This window comes from Pseudocercospora fijiensis (assembly GCF_000340215.1).
Source record: "Pseudocercospora fijiensis CIRAD86 unplaced genomic scaffold MYCFIscaffold_7, whole genome shotgun sequence".
Lineage (NCBI taxonomy): Eukaryota > Fungi > Ascomycota > Dothideomycetes > Mycosphaerellales > Mycosphaerellaceae > Pseudocercospora > Pseudocercospora fijiensis.
This window is the reverse complement of record NW_006921538.1, coordinates 2,199,032-2,219,718: the sequence shown is the minus strand read 5'-3', so window position 1 is coordinate 2,219,718 and position 20,687 is coordinate 2,199,032. Positions and strand designations below refer to the sequence as shown.

Here is a 20,687-nt window from a genome sequence, read left to right as displayed (position 1 = left end):
AATACTAAACGTCGCTACGAGACCTACAAGCAAGAGCTCCTAGCTATTATCGAGGCCTTTAAACATTAGCGCTACTATCTCGATAGTGCTTAGCATACAATTTAGGTCTATACAGACTATAACAACCTCCGTAGCATTACTAAGGTTACAAGGGTTATAGGTCGATAGGCTAGATAGGCCGTCTACCTCGCCGGGTTCGATTTTAATATATTATATCGGCTAGGTATAAGTAACCCTACTAATAGCCTATCGAGGCGGCCTAATTACGATAGCGAGACCTAACATATTAATTCTTTGTTTCTAACCCTATAGTATAAGATTGCTATAGCCCGTATTGTTAATAAGTAAGCGCAGGATAAGCGGACTTCCGGACCCCGCGGCGGCAACAAATACTATAGCGGAGTTGTCGTTCTTCTAGTGTGCGTTAGAAAGGACGTAGATCGCTCGAGCTATAATAACTCGATTAAAGACATTGCTATCTATAGTAATAGCCTATATAGCGATAGCACTATAGAAGAGGTTGTAGTAGTTCCGGCTACTAGTACTATTAGATATATATAATGCGTACCTCGTTCGATAGCGAGGGTGCTATTAAATAACCTTGTAAATAGGGATAGTCAATCGTTTATAGATAAGCTATTACGGGCTTAGTAGAGGGACGCCTTTGCTATCAAACGTATTAATAAGCTTATAAGTAGGCGAAAGACTCGATCTAGTAAGAGTAATAGTTAGTCGATCGACGACAAAGGTTACTTAAAGTTTAAGGGCAGATACTATATCCCCGCTAAACAATCGATTAGATAAGAACTTTTAAAGAGGCACTATAATAGTAAACTCGCTAGTTACTATAGCATAGAGAGGTCGCACGAGTTACTATCGCGTATATACTACTAGCTAAATAGTAAGCGGTATATAAAGGAGTATATATAGACCTATATAGTATACTAGCGAGTTAAAGCACTAAAGCACTTACTATTTAGCGAGTTGTCTGCACTTCCTGTTCCTAGGAAGCTATTTACTAAGCTTATAATAGACTTTATTATAGGCCTTCCGCCTACTAAGCGTAGGGGCAGCAAGGATGTATATAATACTATCCTTATTATAGTAGATCGATTTACTAAAGGCGCTCGATATATCCCGGCGCGGAAGGATTAGACTACTATTAATATAGCAGAAGCGCTATAGAACAATATCTTCTATACCTATTAGGGGATCCCTAAGGGGATAGTATCTAATCGTAGATCGATACTAACATCGTACTATTAGAGCGAAATATACCTATAGCTAAGACTGAAGTATCGGCTATTAACAGCCTTCTATCTACAGACTAACGGTTAAACAGAGAGGCAGAATGCTACCCTATAGCAGTACCTGCGCAGTTACATTAACGAGAACCCTAACGACTAGGTTAACCTCCTATAGCCTACAGAATTCGTATACAACAACAGTGTACATTTATTAACTAAGATCTTACCCTATATAGCTATAATAGGCTAGAACGCCGCTATACTATAAGACCTACTATCGCTCGAGGCCGAGCGTAAGGAAAGGGAAGCGCGTTAAGTACTAGAAACGCTAGCGGCAATAGAACGTGTCTAGAAGATGCGAGAAATTCACGCTAAGATAGCTAACAAACTAGTAAAGGCCTAGGCCTATTAGAAGGCCTACTATAACAAACATTATACGCTAATAACCTTTAAGCAAGGCGATATAGTTATGCTAAGCACTAAGAACCTCCGTATCCGCAAACACCTATTACCTAATAGCAAAACAAGGCCTAAGCTCGCACTAAGATACATTAGCCTATTCCGTATTCGAGAAGTTAAGGGCTCTTCTATACAGGCCTACTAGTTATAGCTTCTACCTTATTACACTATCTATAATACCTTCTATATCTCCCTCCTTAAACTATACTACTAGCGCGAAGGCGACGAAGCGCCTACTAAGTTAGAAGAAGTCTTAGCCGATAGTAAAGAGCTATAGTCTATAGAACGTATCCTATAGCATCGGACTAGGAAAGGCAAGAAGGAGTACCTATTAAGATAGCAAGGCTATTCGTCTAAATAGGACTCGTAGGAGGCTAAAGACTCTTTTAAAAATATAACTAAGTTGTTAGATAAGTATTAGACTAGTATAAAGAACAAGAAGAAGGCTAAGGGCCTATAATGCCGCCTAGGAATAATACTACCCCTAGGGTGCTATTAGCTAACTAATTAGAGGCAAGCAATTGTTAGCAATAAAGGACAATAAGACTACACTACTATAGTAAACGCGCACTAATAAACGCGCACCGAGTGCTAACTAGCGCGCTATAGCGCATTAACTAATCGTATGCTCTCTTATAGAATCTACCTCTTTACTAGCGCACCCTACAAGACCCTTCTCTTAGCGCCCTTCTTGTTCCTTTATTCTATCGAAGATAATAGTATCGCGCTACGAGCTAGTAGTATACCGGCGGCCGGCGCGGCTATATTAGTAACAGTATTGCAGAGTGTGTTGCTGTTTAAGAAAGGAAGGACACAGCTATGTTAGTAACGGTGTTGCCGAGTTGTTATTAGTTAAGGAAGGAAATTAGAAGCAAGGTAAAGTCGGCGCTAAGACGACTAGCGCCGCTATTATTAACATTACCTACTGCTATCGCTACGCCTACAGACACAACCTTACCTATACTACGAGCCTAAGGCACTATACTAGGTCAAAAGATTAAGTATGTTAAAGGTTTAATTAATACTTTAAGCCGCTTAAAAGATTGAGCGACTAATAGACTAACTAAGGGCAAAAACTATAGAGCTAAGCTAGCCGGGGTCGATCTTGCGGATAATAGGTTACTCCTCGATCTTTCCGACCCTTTAAGCGAGGCGAACCTCTACTACTACACTTATAATAGCCTTTACCTATAGAAACTAGAAGAACTGAGTTTTTTAAAAAGAGGTAATTAGTTAACACTTAAAGGCTACTAAACCTAACTAATTAGGGCTAGCGAAACTACGATAGTAAATAATAGCCCTCGTAATAATAAGAGCAACCCTCGGAACGGACAAACCCTCGGAGCGGACATTTCTAGGTCTTTTAGAGTAGACGTAAAGAACTCGGAACGACATTACTTAGAGCGGAGGTAGGGCTATAATACCTCGTGCGTCTACCTATTATAGTAGGGAAGACGCGCCCGTATTATAATTAGTCGATAGCCCTCGATTCTTATAGCTCTATATCCCTTTACTTTATTATATACAAGGATAGCGCAGTTAGAGTTATACATTGTATTGTATTAGAGGTGAGGTTTACTATAGTTACATAATTAGGTAGTTAAGTGTTTAATTTAGCGCGGAATAGATAGCTTATTAGATCTACTAAGTTAGTAGCAATAGAGGTCGAGATTAGAATATAGAAAGGCTACGAGGGCGCGGCCTTTAGAAGGGAAGCGTATATTAGAGCTAAAGAGGTTATACGTAATTAGTATGTAACCGGGCTCGAGTAAAGCTAGGGTCTTAGTGCCTTAGGCAGGGCTTGGCGCTTAGCAATAGGCTAACTTGCCTGTCTTCCTCCCTCTCCTCCTAGTTCCTTATCGAATACTACTCGTACCTACTACTACCCTATCTACCTACTAATATACCCTACTTATACGACTACATTCTACTAGAGATACCTAGACAAGCCTAAGCTACCTAAGGATATACTATCGCTTTATTAACCGCAGGGTGTCGGTCTTATAGTAATCTAATACAGCTATCTCGACACTAAAGAGCCGAGTGCAAGGTACAATAAGGTAATAACTCTACGAGGTAGGCACTCTAGTAAGTAAGGCTAGCTAAACGCCGACCTAGCTTTAAGCACTTAGGGTAGATATATAGCGGCTTCTAGGCACTCTATAGAGACAGTCGCTATAGTATATAATAAAGGTTTACGAAAGGCTATTAGCTCGCGAGCGTAAGGCTCGCGCCTATACGAGCGATTGTCGCGCGGCTCGCGCGCGCCTATAGAACGGACTAACTACCGCTCCGACAATGCTCGTATATAGTAATAGTACGACTTATAGCAATAGAATTAGTAATAGAAATAATAGTTATTAGATAATAGGCAATTATAAAGTATAAGGCGTCGTAGGAGCTCCTTTTTAGAGAGGGGGGATACTGTTACGAACGCCCTCGCAATATTCACTAGGGATGCCTAAGGCATCTATGCGCTAGTAGCTTAGCACAGGCCGAGCCTACTTCTTCCCCTCGACCCTAGCTACCTCTTAGATACTTTGTCTTTCTATACGTTCTACGATAGAGACCCTACTATCCCTTACTACTATTCCTTATAGAGCTTCGTGTCTAGTTTACTAGTATTAGCCTTAATAATGCGGATAGTCTATATATTATCGCAGTATACTATAGGAAGGCTATCTAAGGTAAGGCTAATATTGTTAAAGAAGCGCTTCTACTAGATTAGTTCTAAACCTGTATATAAGGCGGCTAGCAGTTTAGCCTTAGTCGTAGATTTAGTAACAGTTAACTGCCGTACTGCTTTCTAATCGACTAGTCCGTTAAACAAGCTAAATATCCATCCTTCTAACGACTATCTAGTGCCTTTATAGTTACTATATAAGGCATTAGAAGCCCCGTAAAACTTATAAAGCTGTTAGCTTAAATAAGCAGTAATCGCTAGTCTATTAGCGTTGTATTCTAAGCATAGGTGCTTTGTTTATAGCAGGTATTTAATATACTAATTAGTAGCGGCTATATCTTCTTGCCGTAGATTCTAAACGGCTTTTAATAGTATAGAAACCGCCTTAGCTATATCCGGCCGGGTTTGAACCGCTACAAAGTTAATTGAACCTATACGACTCTAGTAGGCTAGGATTGCTAATAAGTCTATATAACGAGTCTCCTTGTTAGAGGGTTTCTCGTATAGTTCGTATCTAGTCGGCAATAGTGCCTCTACTCGCCTACTATTCTTAGGATCAATTCTATAACGCTAACCTATCTTCTTAGTATATGCCTTTTGTAACAACTATAGCTTCCTATTCTGTCTGTTACGTATAACTTTAATACTAAGAAACTATAAGAGCTTCCCTAGGTTACTAAGCTTATACTCCTCTATTAGTCTCTTCTTAAGGTTGAGAGCTTTTTATCTATGCTAATAGTAATATAGCAACACTATATCGTCTACGTAGAAGAAGATAAATACCTATTTGTCTAGATCTATATATAGGCAGTCTACATTGTTAATAGGTTGTATACCGAGCTTGTTCTCTAGTGTTATAGTAAAGTAGTTGTACTATAGCCGAGGTAACTCCTATAGACTATAGAGCGCTTAGATTAGTTTTAATACCTTGCCCTTCTACTTAAATCTATTAGGCGGCCTAAGGTATAGCGTATATAGGAATATAGGATTAAGGAAGGCATTAACTGTATCTATTTGCTTAGCTTCTAGGTTAAACTTAGCTACGATAGCTATAAGAGCTCTAAAGACTCGTACAGCTAGTATTAAGGCATAGGTGTCTAAGTGTGTGTTCTTCTAAAGGTCCCCTCTTGTATATACTCTTGCTTTAAACTTAATTAGTCGGCTATTAGCATTACCCTTGTATTTAAATACCTAGGTAAGAGGTAGAAGATTAGGCTTATCTAGTGTGTTTAGATCTACCTATTTAAAGGTACGTATCTTTAGTGCCTTGTTGAATTCAACTCCTATAGTATGTATCTATTATTCTTTAAACCGACTCTTTAATACTTAGCGCTAGTTACGTAGCTCTACTAGTAGGTCTAAGACCTTCGGTATAAGGCTTGAATTATGCTCGTCGTATAGAAGTAGTAGTAGTAGACCTAGTAAATTAGGTATATCGGGCTTACTCGATCGAGGAGGCTATATAGAGCGTGCTTTATGTTCGGCGGCTATATAAAGGCTACTAAGTAATAGAAGGTGCTTTGCCTGTTCTCGATTGCTAACATTATAGCGGATCGCGGCTACTCGTTGTCTCTTATTTGGATTGTTAATACGGTAGTGCGGACCGCCTAGATTTAGTAAGTAACGATAAGATATATTAGCAGCTTCAATTAGCATTAGTAATTTAGCTAGCTTAGTACGTAGCAAGTTGAAGTCTATATTATCTATATAACCTAGTGCGTCTACATTGTTAGTAGGGGCTTTATTGCTAGCATCGTTCTTAGGTTGTTAAGGTTGCTAATTAATAGTTAGTTCTACTAATTCACTTAGTACGTTATTACGCGATTGTAGTATTTCGCGTAGATTAATTAGAAAGTCTTATTTCTATATAGGTACCTATATAAGCTATAGCTTAGCTAGTGCTAGTAGTTCTTCTTAAGGTAGTAGTAGTCCTAGTCTAATAGGGTTATCTGTTAGCCTATTAACTATTATAAGTCGACTAGGCCCTATTAGTATATCTACCCCCTTAGCTCTAAACCTAACAAGGTCTAGAGGTATATCGTAGGCTTCTCGAAGCTCGTTAAACTAATACTCCGAGGCGGGTACTTATAGCTCTTCGAGATTACTATATTCTTCTGCAAGCTCTTAGTTAGTTATAATAACGCCTAGGTCGTTATTATAGCTATTATAGAACTTGGTCTTATCAAATATAACGTCTCTTATACGTAGCACTATTATTCGTAAGGGTACCTATATCCGATAGATAGAGTGTCTCCCGTATCTATATAGGTATCTAATATAGGTTCGTAAGGCTACTTTTATAGTGTTTAGTAGTATAGCCTTCCTTTTGCTATTAGTTGTCTCTATGCCGTAGATTACTAGATATGCCCTTGCTCTAAACTAGTAGATATAGGCTATATTTAGCTTATAGCTAGTGCCAATCTCGTATAGGGTACGCATCGGTAGGTTAGCTGTGCGTAATCTTAGTAACCTATTAGCTAGGAAGGTTGCTGTATAAACTGCTTCTAGCTATAGGTTGTATAGAAATCTAGCGTATATTATTAAGGCTCGAGCTACCTTAATAATAGTACGGCCTGCTCGCTTAGCTAGGTCCTATTCTAATGTATATAGGGCTGTTAGCCTCTAAGTGGTATAGTTATTACGTAGATAGGATCGAAACCGAAAGCCTAATATACCTCCTTTATTATTAGATAACAAACAAATAATATCTCGTCTAATACTACGTACGAAGGTAGCTATTTAGTTCTAGCATTATAGGAGAGTTAATTCCTAGCGATTACTAATTGTCTATATAAAGTGAAGTCTAGTATTTAGGTCGTATACGTAAAAGATGTACTAGTCGCTATTGTAGGCCGTATCTAGTTGCATTAAGTCGGCTACAATATATCTATATAGAGTTAATATCGATATATTATAGTGCCTTAGCCTCCTAGAGATAAGCCTCTTGCCCTTTGCTTATATATATATCGGACAAAGCAGTATTCTTAGTACTTTATTGTTATATGCGCAATCTCTTGTTATTCTATCAACTCTATCTATAAGCTCTTGCGCTCTCTTAGAGCCGAGATATCTAAACACCTTATATATTTGTTTAAGGGTAAGCTTCCTTAGCGGTAGTAGGCGTACGGAGCGACGAGCTATTACGTAGGCTAATAGTATAGTTATTGCCAATAACTGAGACAGTTAGAAGGGGTATAGGTATAGCTTGCCTTTATCCCCTATTAGCTATTCGAGCGGAGGTTTACCGTCTACTTTATAGGTAATATCGAAATAGGGTATATAGTTGTCCGGTCTAATAAGAGGGACTAGGGGTTTTCCTTGTAGGTTATAAAGAACATTATTAAGCTTATTATACTTAAACCCTCGGTAGTAGAAAATCGCCCTACTAACAATATTAGTATAGAAGTTAGAGACATAGAGGCATTCCCTTAGTTTAATAGTTAGGGGTTTGTTAGCTACTAACTTAATAGTAAAGAATGCCCTTCCGATAGCGATAACCTTATTATAACTAGTTCCTGTTGCTATAGTAGCTCGCGGTAGAATAAATATTGCCTAAAAGTTAAAGCGACTAGGGTAGTTAACAATGTTGCAGTTAGATCTACTATCGTACATTAGGGCAATAAAGGGGTTCTATTTCTTACTCCTATTTGTAGCTATTAATAGATAGGTAGTTAGTATAAGGGTAACTAAGGCGAAAGATAATAGGTCTAGAGTATCAGGTTTAAAGAAACAGGCTAGTAAGACTTTGTCTGATCTATTGCCCATTCTAGTATTATTTCTATTATTAGAGGAAGAGGATAAACTATAGTGTTGCTATACAATCTTAATAGCTAGTAGGTCCTTAAAGAACTTAGCTTGTCTTAAGCAGAAGCCCTTGTTCTTGCGTAGGTAGGCCTTAAAGTACTTTAGCTTTCCTTTCTACTTATTGTCCTTATCCTCTCTTTAACCTATTCTCGAAGGCGGTAGTTTACTATAGTGCATTTGCCGCGGTTTTTATAAGCTTTCTTTTCGCCTACGCTAGTAAGCTTAGTATAGGTCTTCGGTATACGGTTGCTACTATTACTACGGCCCTTATTCTTATTAGGCTTGTCGTTGTCGTCCGTAGCTTATAGAGCGGTATTAGTACTAGCTTTACCTGTTTCTTCGTAGATAACGCTAAAAGATAAACCCTTCTTCGTAGAGGTACCTAGTATATTGTAGGTATATTCTCGTACTATGCTAATTAGTTAATAGAAGTTGTTAACCGATAGACCTACCTAGTATATTATATAGAGGCCTTTGCTATAGGTCTTATCTATATTTGTAACTATAGTATATAGGTAGGTTACTAAGTTGTTAAATTCCGGGTATTGTATACGCTTTATAGTCTTGTATAGGTTAAGCTATTCCTTATACTAGTGCTTAGGGTCCTTTACCTGCTTAGAGTTTATAAGGCGTTATAGCTCCTTGCTAAGAGCCGTTCTTTGCTATTGCATATTAGGTGCAAGCTTGTTCTTTAATCGAGTTAGGATAAGCCGTATAGTTAGTGCTATATTGTCTATATTAGGATTAGTAATCTCTAAGTAATAGCGGATATCTATAGTTGTAGCTAGATATTTAATTGTCTTATTGCGAGCTTTCCTAAAGCGTTTAAACTCCGCCTTCCTTATATTAAAGTATTCCTTAGTAAGCTTTGCTCTAGCCTAATATAGGGGGTTACTTATAAGTTAACTGTTCTATATCGAACTCCGGAAGAAGGGGTTATACTAGTTTAGTAGGTTTAGTCGAATATAGGTTAGTAAGGACCTAGGTCTTATATCTAGTTAGGTACGTCTTAGTTTGCTTAAACTACCGATCCTAGTCGTTTAGTCTACGAAGGACAATAAGCTTGCTACTACTAAGGCGGCTAGCTAATAAGAGGGCTATTAAGGATATACTAACGTTGCTTTAAAGCGATTATAGAGGCTTATAGAAGCTTAAATAGTTGTTGTTTATAGTACCGTTAAGACTATCGATTATTAAAGGTCTCGTAGAATAGAAAATTCTTTCCTACTATAGAAGTCTCTAATACCGCGGATTAAATCCGGGCTTATAACTATTACGTATAGCGTAGTAGATTACTTACGTAATACTATATTGCCGGCGGTTGAATTAGCTTTATTAATTGCCTATATTCTATCTCTTCTATAGTCTAAAATATAGTATAGAAAATTCTTTAAGCTAAGAAGTTACGTGCCTATTATGTAACTAAGCTAACGCGTTATATTTTGTAGTATTTAAGGTATCGCGTAGTGTTCGCTAAGAGAGGCTAAGATGTCTTTATATTTCCGGTCGAGCTAGACTTTTCCGTATAGCTTCTAATAGCTATTCGATATAGCGGCGGATAAAGGTAGCGACTATAGGTCTACGTATATAGATAAGTACTAGCTACGGTATCGCGTAGCCTCGCGCTGTATCTAACGCACTTTCTTCCCGGGCTCGTATAAATAGGAGGATCTAGATCTAAGCTACGGGTCGAGAGATAGCTATTGTCTACGTTCACTTTTCTATACCTAATAAAAAGGGCAGGGCAATATGACTCTCATGGTCGGGTGAAAACGGAACATGTGTCAAGCTTGTGGGTAGCCGAGCTTAGTCTTCAAGTGTCGGAGGCTTAAATAATGTTCGAGGGTCAGCTTCTCAAAACGTCACGCTGCCACCCATGCTTCGCGCTTTTTCGATGACCTCCGGTTACGCCGCTTGATCTTCCGCTCCAATGACCACATTCGCATAGCTCTGGCCCAGGGAAGCCTCATGATACCATGCCACTATTATAAAGCGCCCCTCCTTAAATTTATCACGCCAAGTATCAATGAATTGGTCTCGGTCCTGCTCAACAGTGATGGAGAAAGATGAAGCGGCATTCAACCCACGACTTGTGAAGTGCTTGCTGAGCAGAGATAGGCACAGCGATCCCGTAGTTCGCACATTCAGATCCACTATCAGCCTTTCTCCGGATTTAGTTTCGAGGATATCGGCGCCGGCGGGTCCAACATAAGCGTGCTCGTGGAGCCAGGAACCGATCTGGTTCATGCGTGGCTCAAGATCTTTACGCCATTTGTCCTGCTCAGAATAGTCGATGGTACTGCCGATCCAAGCACTACTTACACGATCGATCATCTGCTCTGAAGCAGCCAGGAACTCCGATGTGCCATCAGCCTTAACGAAGAAGTTCAATCCAACATCTCGAACAGGGTCGTGTACGACTTCCTGAATGACCACTTTCCCCAGATTGAGGTGCTCATTACTGGCGGTGATGTAGCTGAGAAGCTTCCGAAGAAGGCCTCCGGTCATGAGGTCGTCAATGAAATTCTCTCGGTCTTCCTCACTTGTAAGCACCCAGGTGCCAGCCCCACCGAACGACTGATTGCCTTTCACTACAATTGGCAAAGGATGTTTCCTCAAGTCGGTCATTATGGCGCTTACTTGCTGCTCCACCCAAACATTGTATCCGGATGGCCTTCGAGAGTCAAAAGGACTTTGATCGAGACTGTCTTCGATGCCTGGGGTACAGAACTTGCCTCCATCCTCGTATTCTTCTAACTCAGTAACAGTACTTTTCGGTGTCGGAAGCCCACTTTTGGCAAGAGCTTCCTTCGAGTTCAGTTACCAGATCCTGTCAAGTTCGACAAGCGAGGTCAATCCGCGTCCGGGAGGGTTGTCGGTTGCTTCGGCCACTGCATCAACAACGACTCTGGATGTGACGCTAGAAATATTGTGCTGCTTGTTGATGTGGTGCACATCAAGCGGTCCTTGACAGAACAGGACGTTCGGCCTTTGCGATTGATCAAGCACGGCTGGTGTTCGAGCCTGTTCCTCTTTGTCTTGTGCTTTGCCGTTCTCTGTCTGGCCCAGATGGAGAAATATGACTGGTGATGAACCAGTAATGAATGAATCTCGCTGAGGCACTAGTGAAAGCATCTTGATGGCGAGTGATCGCCGTGCACTCTCGTCACTGACATCATGTTGCGGATCGTTAAATGCTGCCTCCAGGTAGATATACTTGAGATTGCGTGGGAAGTCAGGGCTGAGGTTTGAAGCACTGGTGACACCACAGTAGATGTGAGCGGTTATCGTATGCGGATGTTTGCCATATAAACCAGTCAAGGTCCTGTCCAGAACGATCGTCGGAAGGCCTGACATTGTGGCTACGAACAGGAGTGCCGGTCAACCTGGATAGCAATCTTCCCACGATTTAGTGGCTGCATTATCTGATGCTGTTCGAATCTGCGGCGACAGGGATGTGGTTGGATTCTTGGTGATGATGTCGACGAGATCTGGTGTCAGAAGCGGAAGTGGCTCAAGCACCACGTCAACCACTTCAGATATATGACGAATGGGCGCGCACAAGTCAGCTGGTCTTCCAGTCCGCGGCTTGAGACGGTTTGTGCTTTCTTGGCCAGCTCGGTTTTGGTTTGGTCCTACCTGCTACACACCTGGCGGCAGCAGCTTCACGCATCGCTCGACGCTGACTATGCTGTTGCGCCAATAGGCCTGCTAACAGCTGGAAAGCGTTTTGCGCTGAGCAGAACGCCTTTGACGCCTCTGATTTCTTTCTTCAATTCTTCGATGCCATCCTTGCCATCAGCGTCTGTACCATTCTTCTTCATCGTCATGGCATCTTCAGATTGCGTCCAAGTGCCAACACCTGCAGCGCCATAGATCAAGCCATCAAGATAATGTCGCAGGGTGTTGACACTCTCCTGTCTATCTTTGTGCGCTTCGCCTGCCTTGTCTGAGCCGTCTGCCAGCTCACTGATATGCTCTCTTATGATCTTAAGAGTGTCCTCTGCGTGCGTGACCATATCTCTCTTGACTTCTGCTCCCGTCGCTGGACTCGGGGTCTGCGGGGGAGATGTCTGCGTGCCCATATCTCGATGATAAAGCTCCGTTGGGTCGCTGGTATCGCTTGCGTTATCATCATCGAACTCGGCTTGATCCGCCTTGAACTCTGGCACTTTGCTCGCGATCTTTGCAAGACGCTCGTTGAACTCATCCATCTTGGTCTGCGTGTGGCTGAAGAGGTCGTGTCGCGACTCAGATAGCGCGTCTACCATTGGTGTAATAAGCCATCTGCTGGCTCCATACAGGACTGCAGCAACAGCCCCTCCCGCGTACAATGCATTCAGCACTCGGCCAGGAGTGACTAGAGGAGGAGGCTTCTGAGCTTCTACCAAAAATTCGGGATACGTGATAATAGGCGGCGGTCGCTCCTGTTGTCGCTGCGGTGGCGGTGCACTCTGCTGGACAGGCTGCTGTTGCTGTCGTGACTTGAAGCTTTCGAAGTCTTCGGCCTGAGTGACATCTTGCTGCTTCTCGGCTTGCTCTTCTGGCTGAGATGCTTCGGTTCGTGCATGGTCGGTAGCTGCTACAGAGGGGGCCACTTCATCCGGAACATCATCTTTCGCTTCGGCCGGAGTGCTATCATTGTTCTCTTCGTGTTGCGGTTGGCTGTGGACGGGGTCGTCGGCGGGCGCTGGCTCGGGTTGAGCGCCAGCTCGCTGCCATGCCGGGATCTCTACCTTGGGCTTGCCATTCGACATGTTGTCGCTTGTCATATTACCAATCGTGAAAGTGGTGTTCGTGGACGGGCAAGCTATGCGCCTATACGGATGGAAGCGGTTGGGGATGAGCCGAGGCAGAGGCAGGTGAATGCTTGGCATTGGCGGATGGAAAGTATTATTCATCCACCACACGCCTCCGACTGGCTTCTCCTCTGCTGGCTGACCCTCGAACTTGTGTTGTTGAACGCACATGCATCACATCACGAATCGCGTGGTCGGCGACTCTCGTTAGTTCTAGACACCGTATCGAATCGCCGACGCCGAACAGCTTTGAAGATCGTAAATGCATATTGCTGTCGACATCCTGTGGCCCCTGTGCGTTTGATCAACAACTATATCGTTTGTCTGATATTCTGCCTGGCTGTGCATCGCGAGGCAAACGCCATCGGCGCTCACAGCCAATACGCCCTTGCTAGGGTTCTTCAATCGTAGGTAGCGCTTATGCGATTTAAAATAATTAGCACGCATTTGCGTGCTAACAATATTGTTAGCACGTAGGTATATAACCGAGGTAGGAAATCCGGCATAGATTACTTAGGAAAGGTGTCAATCTAGGTATACAAAGTAGCTAATTTAGGCTAGCAGGTCGCTAATATCTATATATCTATAGACCTTCTCTAGATCTTCGCTCTCGCTGTCTATTACATTGTCTAAAGTAGTGTTTACTACGGTAGACAATGCTTCTTAGAGCTCTACTATAGTATTAAATATAGCCTCCTATTCTTCCGCTTTAAATTAGTATATCTATTCTTTAGTAAAGTCGCTCTTTTGCTAGCTCTAGCTCTAAGCAGTACGCTTCCGCTTCTTAGTTACAGGTTGCTTAGAAGCGCGTAGAATACAGCTATTAAAGTAGATAAATATTAACTAGTTTAACCGCTCTATTATAAGGCGGTATCTTAGTCGTATTTAAACTAGCCGAAGGACTAAGAAGGTCCGCTTAGCAGTTACTATATTAGCGGTCGTTAAGCAAAGCCGTAACGCGTACTCGGCTAATATAGGAGCGACTATATAGCGGTTAGACTAGAAGCCCTTTATAGACAGAGTCTAGCAGTTATTTAACGGTAAGAAGAAGCCTATTCTACGGATAAAGTCGTAGTACTTATTCTTAATCTGAAGCTGTTTAGCAACGTCTATTATAACCGTCCGAAGGGCCGCAATAACCTGTTCTTGTTGCCTCTTATCTGGCTTTACTAAAGTCGCCGGATTAAGGAAGTATGCTGCCTAGTAGTGCTTATTAATCTAACGATTAAAGCGCTCTTACTAACTAGTTATAGTACGAGCGTTCTTACGAGTAAGGCGGACGTATTCTATACCGTCGATTATCTCTCGGATTAGTAGAGGGTTCTTTAGGTCTACGAGTCGCTCTAAATCCGCCTTTATTTAATACTAGCTAGGTATTACTTTTTCGAGCGTATAAGCCTTACTTTATACGAGAACGAGTTAGTTATTTAGAGGCTCTAGTACCTAAATAATAGCATTAAGTTAGGTCTAGAAGTTCTAGTCCTTTACTAAAGAAACGGCCTTATAATCTAGTAAATAGCGAGGGTCGCGTACGAGGTCTTAAAGGGCGTGTTTAGTACGGCGAATAGACTTATAAACACCTAATATTGTCGCCTATCGGGTGCTGCCCTATATAGTTATAGTATATATCTTGCTATCGTAACAGGCTCTTTAGTACTGCTTAAGTAACTAGTATATAGCCTTCTTCCGAGTAAGGGTAGTATATAGGTATAATACTTTACTATAGAATGCCGCGATTGAGGGCTCTCGGAAGATGTCCTTTATATAAAGACATTCGCTATAGGCGTCGCAGGGCACTATAATAACGTAGCTTAGTAAAGGGTCTGCTTCTAGCAACCTTATTATCTTTATATTAACCTCGCAAATATCGAAGATAATAGTACTAATCCGAGAGAGGTTACTAGTAGTAAGCTGTTTATACTTCGCCTTTGTCTAACGTACGCCTTCTTCCGCGCTCTCGTTAGTGCTTTCTATCTAACGCGTTTCGAAGGTATAGTAACTAGTCGAGTCGATAATAAAGAGCGTTGTTACCCCTATTCTATTCTTATTAGTCGAGCCGTTAATCTAAAGCGACAGCTCGTTATTATACGCTATCTTCTCGAGTACCGCTTCTTCTACCTTCGCGAAGTACTTCGGCAATAGGTAACGGCGAATACGGTTCTAGTCTAGCAACTCGAAGCCTAGATAGATAGCGCTAAATAGGCGCTTAATCGCTAGCTTCTACTAGAAGGTAAAGGGCTCGTTCTCTTCGAAACAGACCGCCGCGTATAGCTGTTCGACGTACGCGTACTAACTCGCACTTAGCTCGAAGAATAGTAGTGTTTCTTGTCCTAGTTCTACTAACGTCGACCTTCTACTACTACTACCTTTAGCGGCCTTCCTAAACTCGCACGCGTCCGCGTAGTCCTTATTACGCCTCCGATCCTTTACCTTATTATACTAGCAGCCGCTATATTTATAGGATACGCGCCTTTTGCTATCTCTATCCTTATACTATGTAAAATAGCGGTATACTAACTAGTCGTCGTTCCTTAGTATAGTAGGTAAGAAATATACGTAACAAGAGCTGGAATGCGATACAATAGCGATAATAATAGCGACGATAAGGTCTATAAAGCTAGTTCTATAAGAGGCGCGAAGGCAAGACGCGTACTATACTAAAATAATACTTAGGGGGTTAAAAACTAATAGTAATAGTAGATATGCCCTCTACGAGTTATACTAGGTGCTATCTACGAGATTTACTATACTAATAACCCGCAATAGGTAGCACGCACCATTTTGCGTGCTACCTACGATTATTAGCACGCATTGAAGAACCCTGGCCCTTGCATGTGCACTAGTATCGAGACCTGAGAAATGGAAGGTCTATTTAAAACGGCCCGGTTCGTCGGCGGCCCGGCATGGATGCATGCTTCCAAGATGTCCCAATATCGCCATTGTGGTACTGCCGTTAGACGAGCCGTGGCAGAGTGACCAGCCGGGTTGACGGATATTGCTATGGCTGTCACAGTGCGTCACAACAGCGTTGGCCTGCTTGTCTGCACAACTCTCCAACGCAGGGACCTGCATGATCAACCTCAAGCCCTTGCATCGACGCTATCCTCAAAGCAGTCTCCTCACCGGCACAGGTCAAGATAAAAAGCATAAAAGGGGGAACGTACTGTTTCATCAGCAGTTCCTCTACATGCAAACGCCGTGCAATTGGCTCACAGACCATGCTTGATCATTGTTATCAGGTTGTCCCAGACTTCAGACACGGGCTCGCTACCAAAGGATCCTGGCAACAAAAGCGATGAGATTCGCTCGGGTTGCCAACCGAAAAGGTCGCCGTTCTAATGCACGGCGATTGTCAACGTCGTACAGGTTGATATACGCGCTACACCGCTAGGCCCATGGCGGATCCTCGAGGTAGGTGGCTTCGTACTTCTTTCATGACTGATTGCGCGTGTAATCTACTACCGCGTCCTTGACCGAGCTGAATTCTCCATCTACGCTCACTAAAACACCATCGACGGCCGGAAAGGCTCGATCCAACTCGGCGACACTCATTGGGTGCAAAATCACTCATTCGCAAACATGGAGCCTGAAGTCCACACGTTCTTTGAACCGACAACACAGACTTGGTCTTGGATAGTGGCAGATCCAAGATCTCACGATGCAGTAATCATAAATCCAGTACTCGACAAGAAAACCGCAGCAGAAATCGCAACTACAGGAGCAGACAGGATACTAGAAGTCGTTCACCAGCATGGCTACCACATTACACGCATCCTCGAAACACACTCTCAGCGAGACTCACAAACAGCGGCGTGGTATTTGCGTAGTCAACTCAGAGACAAGACTGGCCAGGCTCCCAGAATATGCACAGGAAACGCCATAGCTGGCGTCCAGAGAATGTTTGCGCGACAATACGGAACCACATTAGGGACCTCGGGATTCAATTCTTTCCAAGATGGCCAGACATTCAGCATCGGCAGTCTTCAGTGCGAGGTCCTACTTCTTTCCGAGCAGAATCCTCGAAGCTTCGCGTTTGTAATTGGATGCAATGTCTTCATCGGCGACGTAACACACCATGGAGTTGGAGATGCGAGCACACCAGCTTTCGGTCGAGATCCTGCGGTGATGAAGAAGCTTTCGTCATTCGCGCAAGGATATCTTTTTCATCCTCCAGGAGGCGAAGAGAGGCCACAGACTTCGGCGACTGTGCGGACGGAGGTATCGAGTTGGCAGCATAGTCCTGTGACGCCCAAGGCTTCAATCAACCTAGATCGGAAGGTCGCATCATCGCCGCGGATGGCCAATGTATATGAAATGGAATGAGATGGGTAATAATGGGTTGCATTGAGAGGCGGCATAGGGTGATCGATCGCGAATGGTGCGTGGGAAGCAACGAATATCAAAGCAGGGTGCCTGCTCAAATGTATAATAGAGATGATGATTACCTAGGCTCGAAGATCGAAGAAAAGGTCCGGCTGGCATGCGCCTGGCCACTTGCCTCAGATGACTTTTGCACCAAAGCTGCCTGATGCTCCGCCGCAAACGCACTACCATGATGTGACCACTTTCTTTCAAAAGCAGCCCTATGATATGAGGATATTTTCTGCGGCGAACAATCATCAGTACCAGATGGCGGTTTGACTCAGCGATCCTGTCGAAGCACTTGGTGACTGGGTTTCTGGGTCAAGCTAACAGCATCTAGGACATCTTGACCAAGGCTTTGGATACAAAAAGAGGTTTCTTTGGACGACAAGAATTTCGTAGACGCGGATTCATTTCAACGAAATCAAAGCACTTCTTACAGGAAGACTTCGGATGCCTCCAGTGGCTTGCGCCCTTTTTCAATCAGAAAGAAGCGCTGGCAAAGCAGTGCTAATGCTCTATCTCCGTTTCAGCCCCTTCCTGATTGAACGCAAGTCGCAGAGGCAGGCACAATACGCACCTTCTAACACTGATCTTTAACTAATGCACCTGCTTACTGCTCCTTGCGTTAGTAAGGGTCTAAGGACAAATGTTAGCTGTTCAATATAGCGGTCCTTATAGATTTGGAAAACAACTCGCGAGCGGTCTATAATACTAGGAATCCGAATACAAGATAGTATCGTATACTGCGATATAGATTCAGCTTTTAGAAAGAATATTAATAGAATATATCGGGAGATACTCGAGCTAGCTATCTAGCTAACTAGATTGCGCCCGTACCCGATATAGCTAATATACGTATAGCTAGTATAGCTAGCCCTCTCTAACGATAACTATACCTTAACGCAGGCCGATCGATATAGCGACACTTAGAGCTTGTTAGCTAGGCAATTCTTAAGGACCGTATATGCTTTATAATAGGGTTGCATATTCCCTTCTACCCGATATAGAAGCAATTCGGATACTATTCGTATAGCGTTTCTTACGGAGTAGTGTTTTGTAATTTTCATTTACGTAGCTAAAGAGATAGAGTATCCTTTATATAAGTAAAGATCTTCTCTACATCCTTTCGTAGGTACGATTCTAATATAACTTTTAGCGAAAGTGTATAGTTGTTATGCTATTTAACCTATTCTATATATATATAACGCTAGAATAGCTGCTTTGCGACATTTGTCCTTAGGCTCTTTATAGAAGACTTCTTCTAGCCGCTAAACTATAAAGAGAATAAAAGTAATAGCAAGTTATAGTATAGAAGGTGCATTTGTCGCGGAAGAAGTCACTATAAAGAGCTTAAGAAGGAGGTAGCTAATGCTATCTCCGTTTTAGCCCCTTCCTAATTGAACGCAAGTCGCAGAGGCAGGCACAATACGCACCTTCTAACACTAATCTTTAACTAATGCACCTACTTACTACTCCTTGCGTTAGCAAGGGTCTAAGGACAAATGTTAGCTGTTTAATATAGCGGTCCTTATAGATTTGGAAAACAACTCGCGAGCGGTCTATAATACTAGGAATCCGAATACAAGATAGTATCGTATACTACGATATAGATTTAGCTTTTAGAAAGAATATTAATAGAATATATCGGGAGATACTCGAGCTAGCTATCTAGCTAACTAGATTACGCCCGTACCCGATATAGCTAATATACGTATAGCTAGTATAGCTAGCTCTCTCTAACGACAACTATACCTTAACGTAGGCCGATCGATATAGCGATACTTAGAGCTTGTTAGCTAGGCAATTCTTAAGGACCGTATATGCTTTACGATAGGGTTGTATATTCCCTTCTACCCGATATAGAAGCAATTCGGATACTATTCGTATAGCGTTTCTTACGGAGTAGTGTTTTGTAATTTTCATTTACGTAGCTAAAGAGATAGAGTATCCTTTATATAAGCAAAGATCTTCTCTATATCCTTCCGTAGGTACGATTCTAATATAACTTTTAGCGAAAGTATATAGTTGTTATACTATTTAACCTGTTCTATATATATATAACGCTAGAATAGCTGCTTTGCGACATTTGTCCTTAGGCTCTTTATAGAAGACTTCTTCTAGCCGCTAAACTATAAAGAGAATAAAAGTGATAGCAAGTTATAGTGTAGAAGGTACATTTGTCGCGGAAGAAGTCACTATGAAGAGCTTGAGAAGGAGGTAGCTAATGCTCATATACCAGAAATGTGATACGCAACCTACGCACCATCTGGTCATTTTTCATTAGAGACCGCCTATATCTTTCACATGCATGCCGACCCTGAGGCTATGCGACCTCACCTGGTCTATCTACCATGTGCGACAGCGCTCACATTCATCACATGCATGGATGTGATAGCTCTCGGACTTACTGTAGTTGCAACAGCAACATCTTCGATGTGATACTTACGGTCGCTAACGCATTGCACCTGCAATGCAACTTCAGCATCTCGGCATACCTTCGAGGTACATACTACACGTCCTTTCCAATTCAGCCGATGCACGATCACGCAGATTATCTTACCGCCGCCAGCATCCTTTGCGACCTACCTCTTCCTTCTAGCCTGGCAGAAGCAGCCATGGGTGAGAGTGCACCCTCCGCTCCAGCCATTCCTACAAAACGAGGCGAAGGACCAGGAAAACAAGGCTTCCCTCCAAATCTCCTCCTTCGCCGCTTCTGGCCTCGCAAACGCAGTCATGCGCGAGAGTGCGCCCTCCACACCAGCCATCCCGCGCAATGATACGGAGCGAGAGGATCTGAGCGACCAGGGCGATCAGCCTCCCCTCCCACCGACACCCTCTCTCAACTCCAAGCCAAATCCCAAAGCCTGCTCCCGAATCGACTCCGCCATCACTTCAAACCGCACCACCAAAAAGAGAAAGCCGCGAAGTAAAGTCACTTTCACATGGACTCACCCCCACCGCATGACCATAGCAATCATCCTCAAGCACTTCGACCTATCCTGGCCTAACCTCGAAAAAGTCTTCAGCCATATCTATCCAGAAGACGTCAATAACGGAGGCAAAAATTCTAGGCTCTTCGGAGTGGGCAGGCAATATCAGATTTCAATGGTTAAGAGAAAGTCGGCCCTTCAAAAGTGCAAATTTGTACGATGCAGTGCAGGCAGAGGTCGAGGTGCAGGAGGGAGAGGAGCCGATGGAGTACAGGAGGTTGTGGGTGCAATAGCAAAAACGAAACGCCCCAATTTTTCAATTGAGACGGAAGCGAAATTCCTCTTTCGTCATCACTACTTGGTAGCAGTTGAATCAGCAGTTAGCAGAATTTTTGACTTA

At 42.7% G+C, this 20,687-nt stretch overlaps 4 protein-coding genes across 4 annotated transcripts; 2 read left to right on the top strand and 2 right to left on the bottom strand.

The window, feature by feature from the left end:
* Positions 1-9,987: 9,987 nt before the first annotated feature.
* Positions 9,988-11,229, bottom strand: MYCFIDRAFT_212015 (uncharacterized protein). The gene has a single exon (XM_007931071.1). It carries the CDS (start codon positions 10,819-10,821, stop codon positions 10,099-10,101), a length of 723 nt encoding a protein of 240 aa, XP_007929262.1. The 5' UTR covers positions 10,822-11,229; the 3' UTR covers positions 9,988-10,098.
* A 369-nt stretch (positions 11,230-11,598) lies between these two features.
* MYCFIDRAFT_212014 (uncharacterized protein) lies at positions 11,599-12,957 on the bottom strand. The gene has a single exon (XM_007931070.1). It carries the CDS (start codon positions 12,948-12,950, stop codon positions 11,880-11,882), a length of 1,071 nt encoding a protein of 356 aa, XP_007929261.1. The 5' UTR covers positions 12,951-12,957; the 3' UTR covers positions 11,599-11,879.
* A 3,617-nt stretch (positions 12,958-16,574) lies between these two features.
* On the top strand, positions 16,575-17,069 carry MYCFIDRAFT_6399 (uncharacterized protein; the record flags this gene model as incomplete). Its single annotated transcript, XM_007930539.1, has 1 exon — positions 16,575-17,069. A coding segment is annotated over one exon (495 nt), but the record flags the coding sequence as incomplete, so codon positions are not given.
* Positions 17,070-19,554: 2,485 nt separating this feature from the next.
* Positions 19,555-20,580, top strand: MYCFIDRAFT_198537 (uncharacterized protein; the record flags this gene model as incomplete). Its single annotated transcript, XM_007931069.1, has 4 exons — positions 19,555-19,574; positions 19,780-19,859; positions 19,957-20,283; positions 20,447-20,580. 4 exons carry the CDS (start codon positions 19,555-19,557, stop codon positions 20,578-20,580), a joined length of 561 nt encoding a protein of 186 aa, XP_007929260.1.
* Between the last annotated feature and the right edge of the window lie 107 nt (positions 20,581-20,687).

Excerpts from the sequence above, each read along its gene's own strand:
- MYCFIDRAFT_212015 (XM_007931071.1), bottom strand. The coding sequence starts at position 10,821 with ATGACCGACTTGAGGAAACATCCTTTGCCAATTGTAGTGAAAGGCAAT.
- MYCFIDRAFT_212014 (XM_007931070.1), bottom strand. The coding sequence starts at position 12,950 with ATGTCGAATGGCAAGCCCAAGGTAGAGATCCCGGCATGGCAGCGAGCT.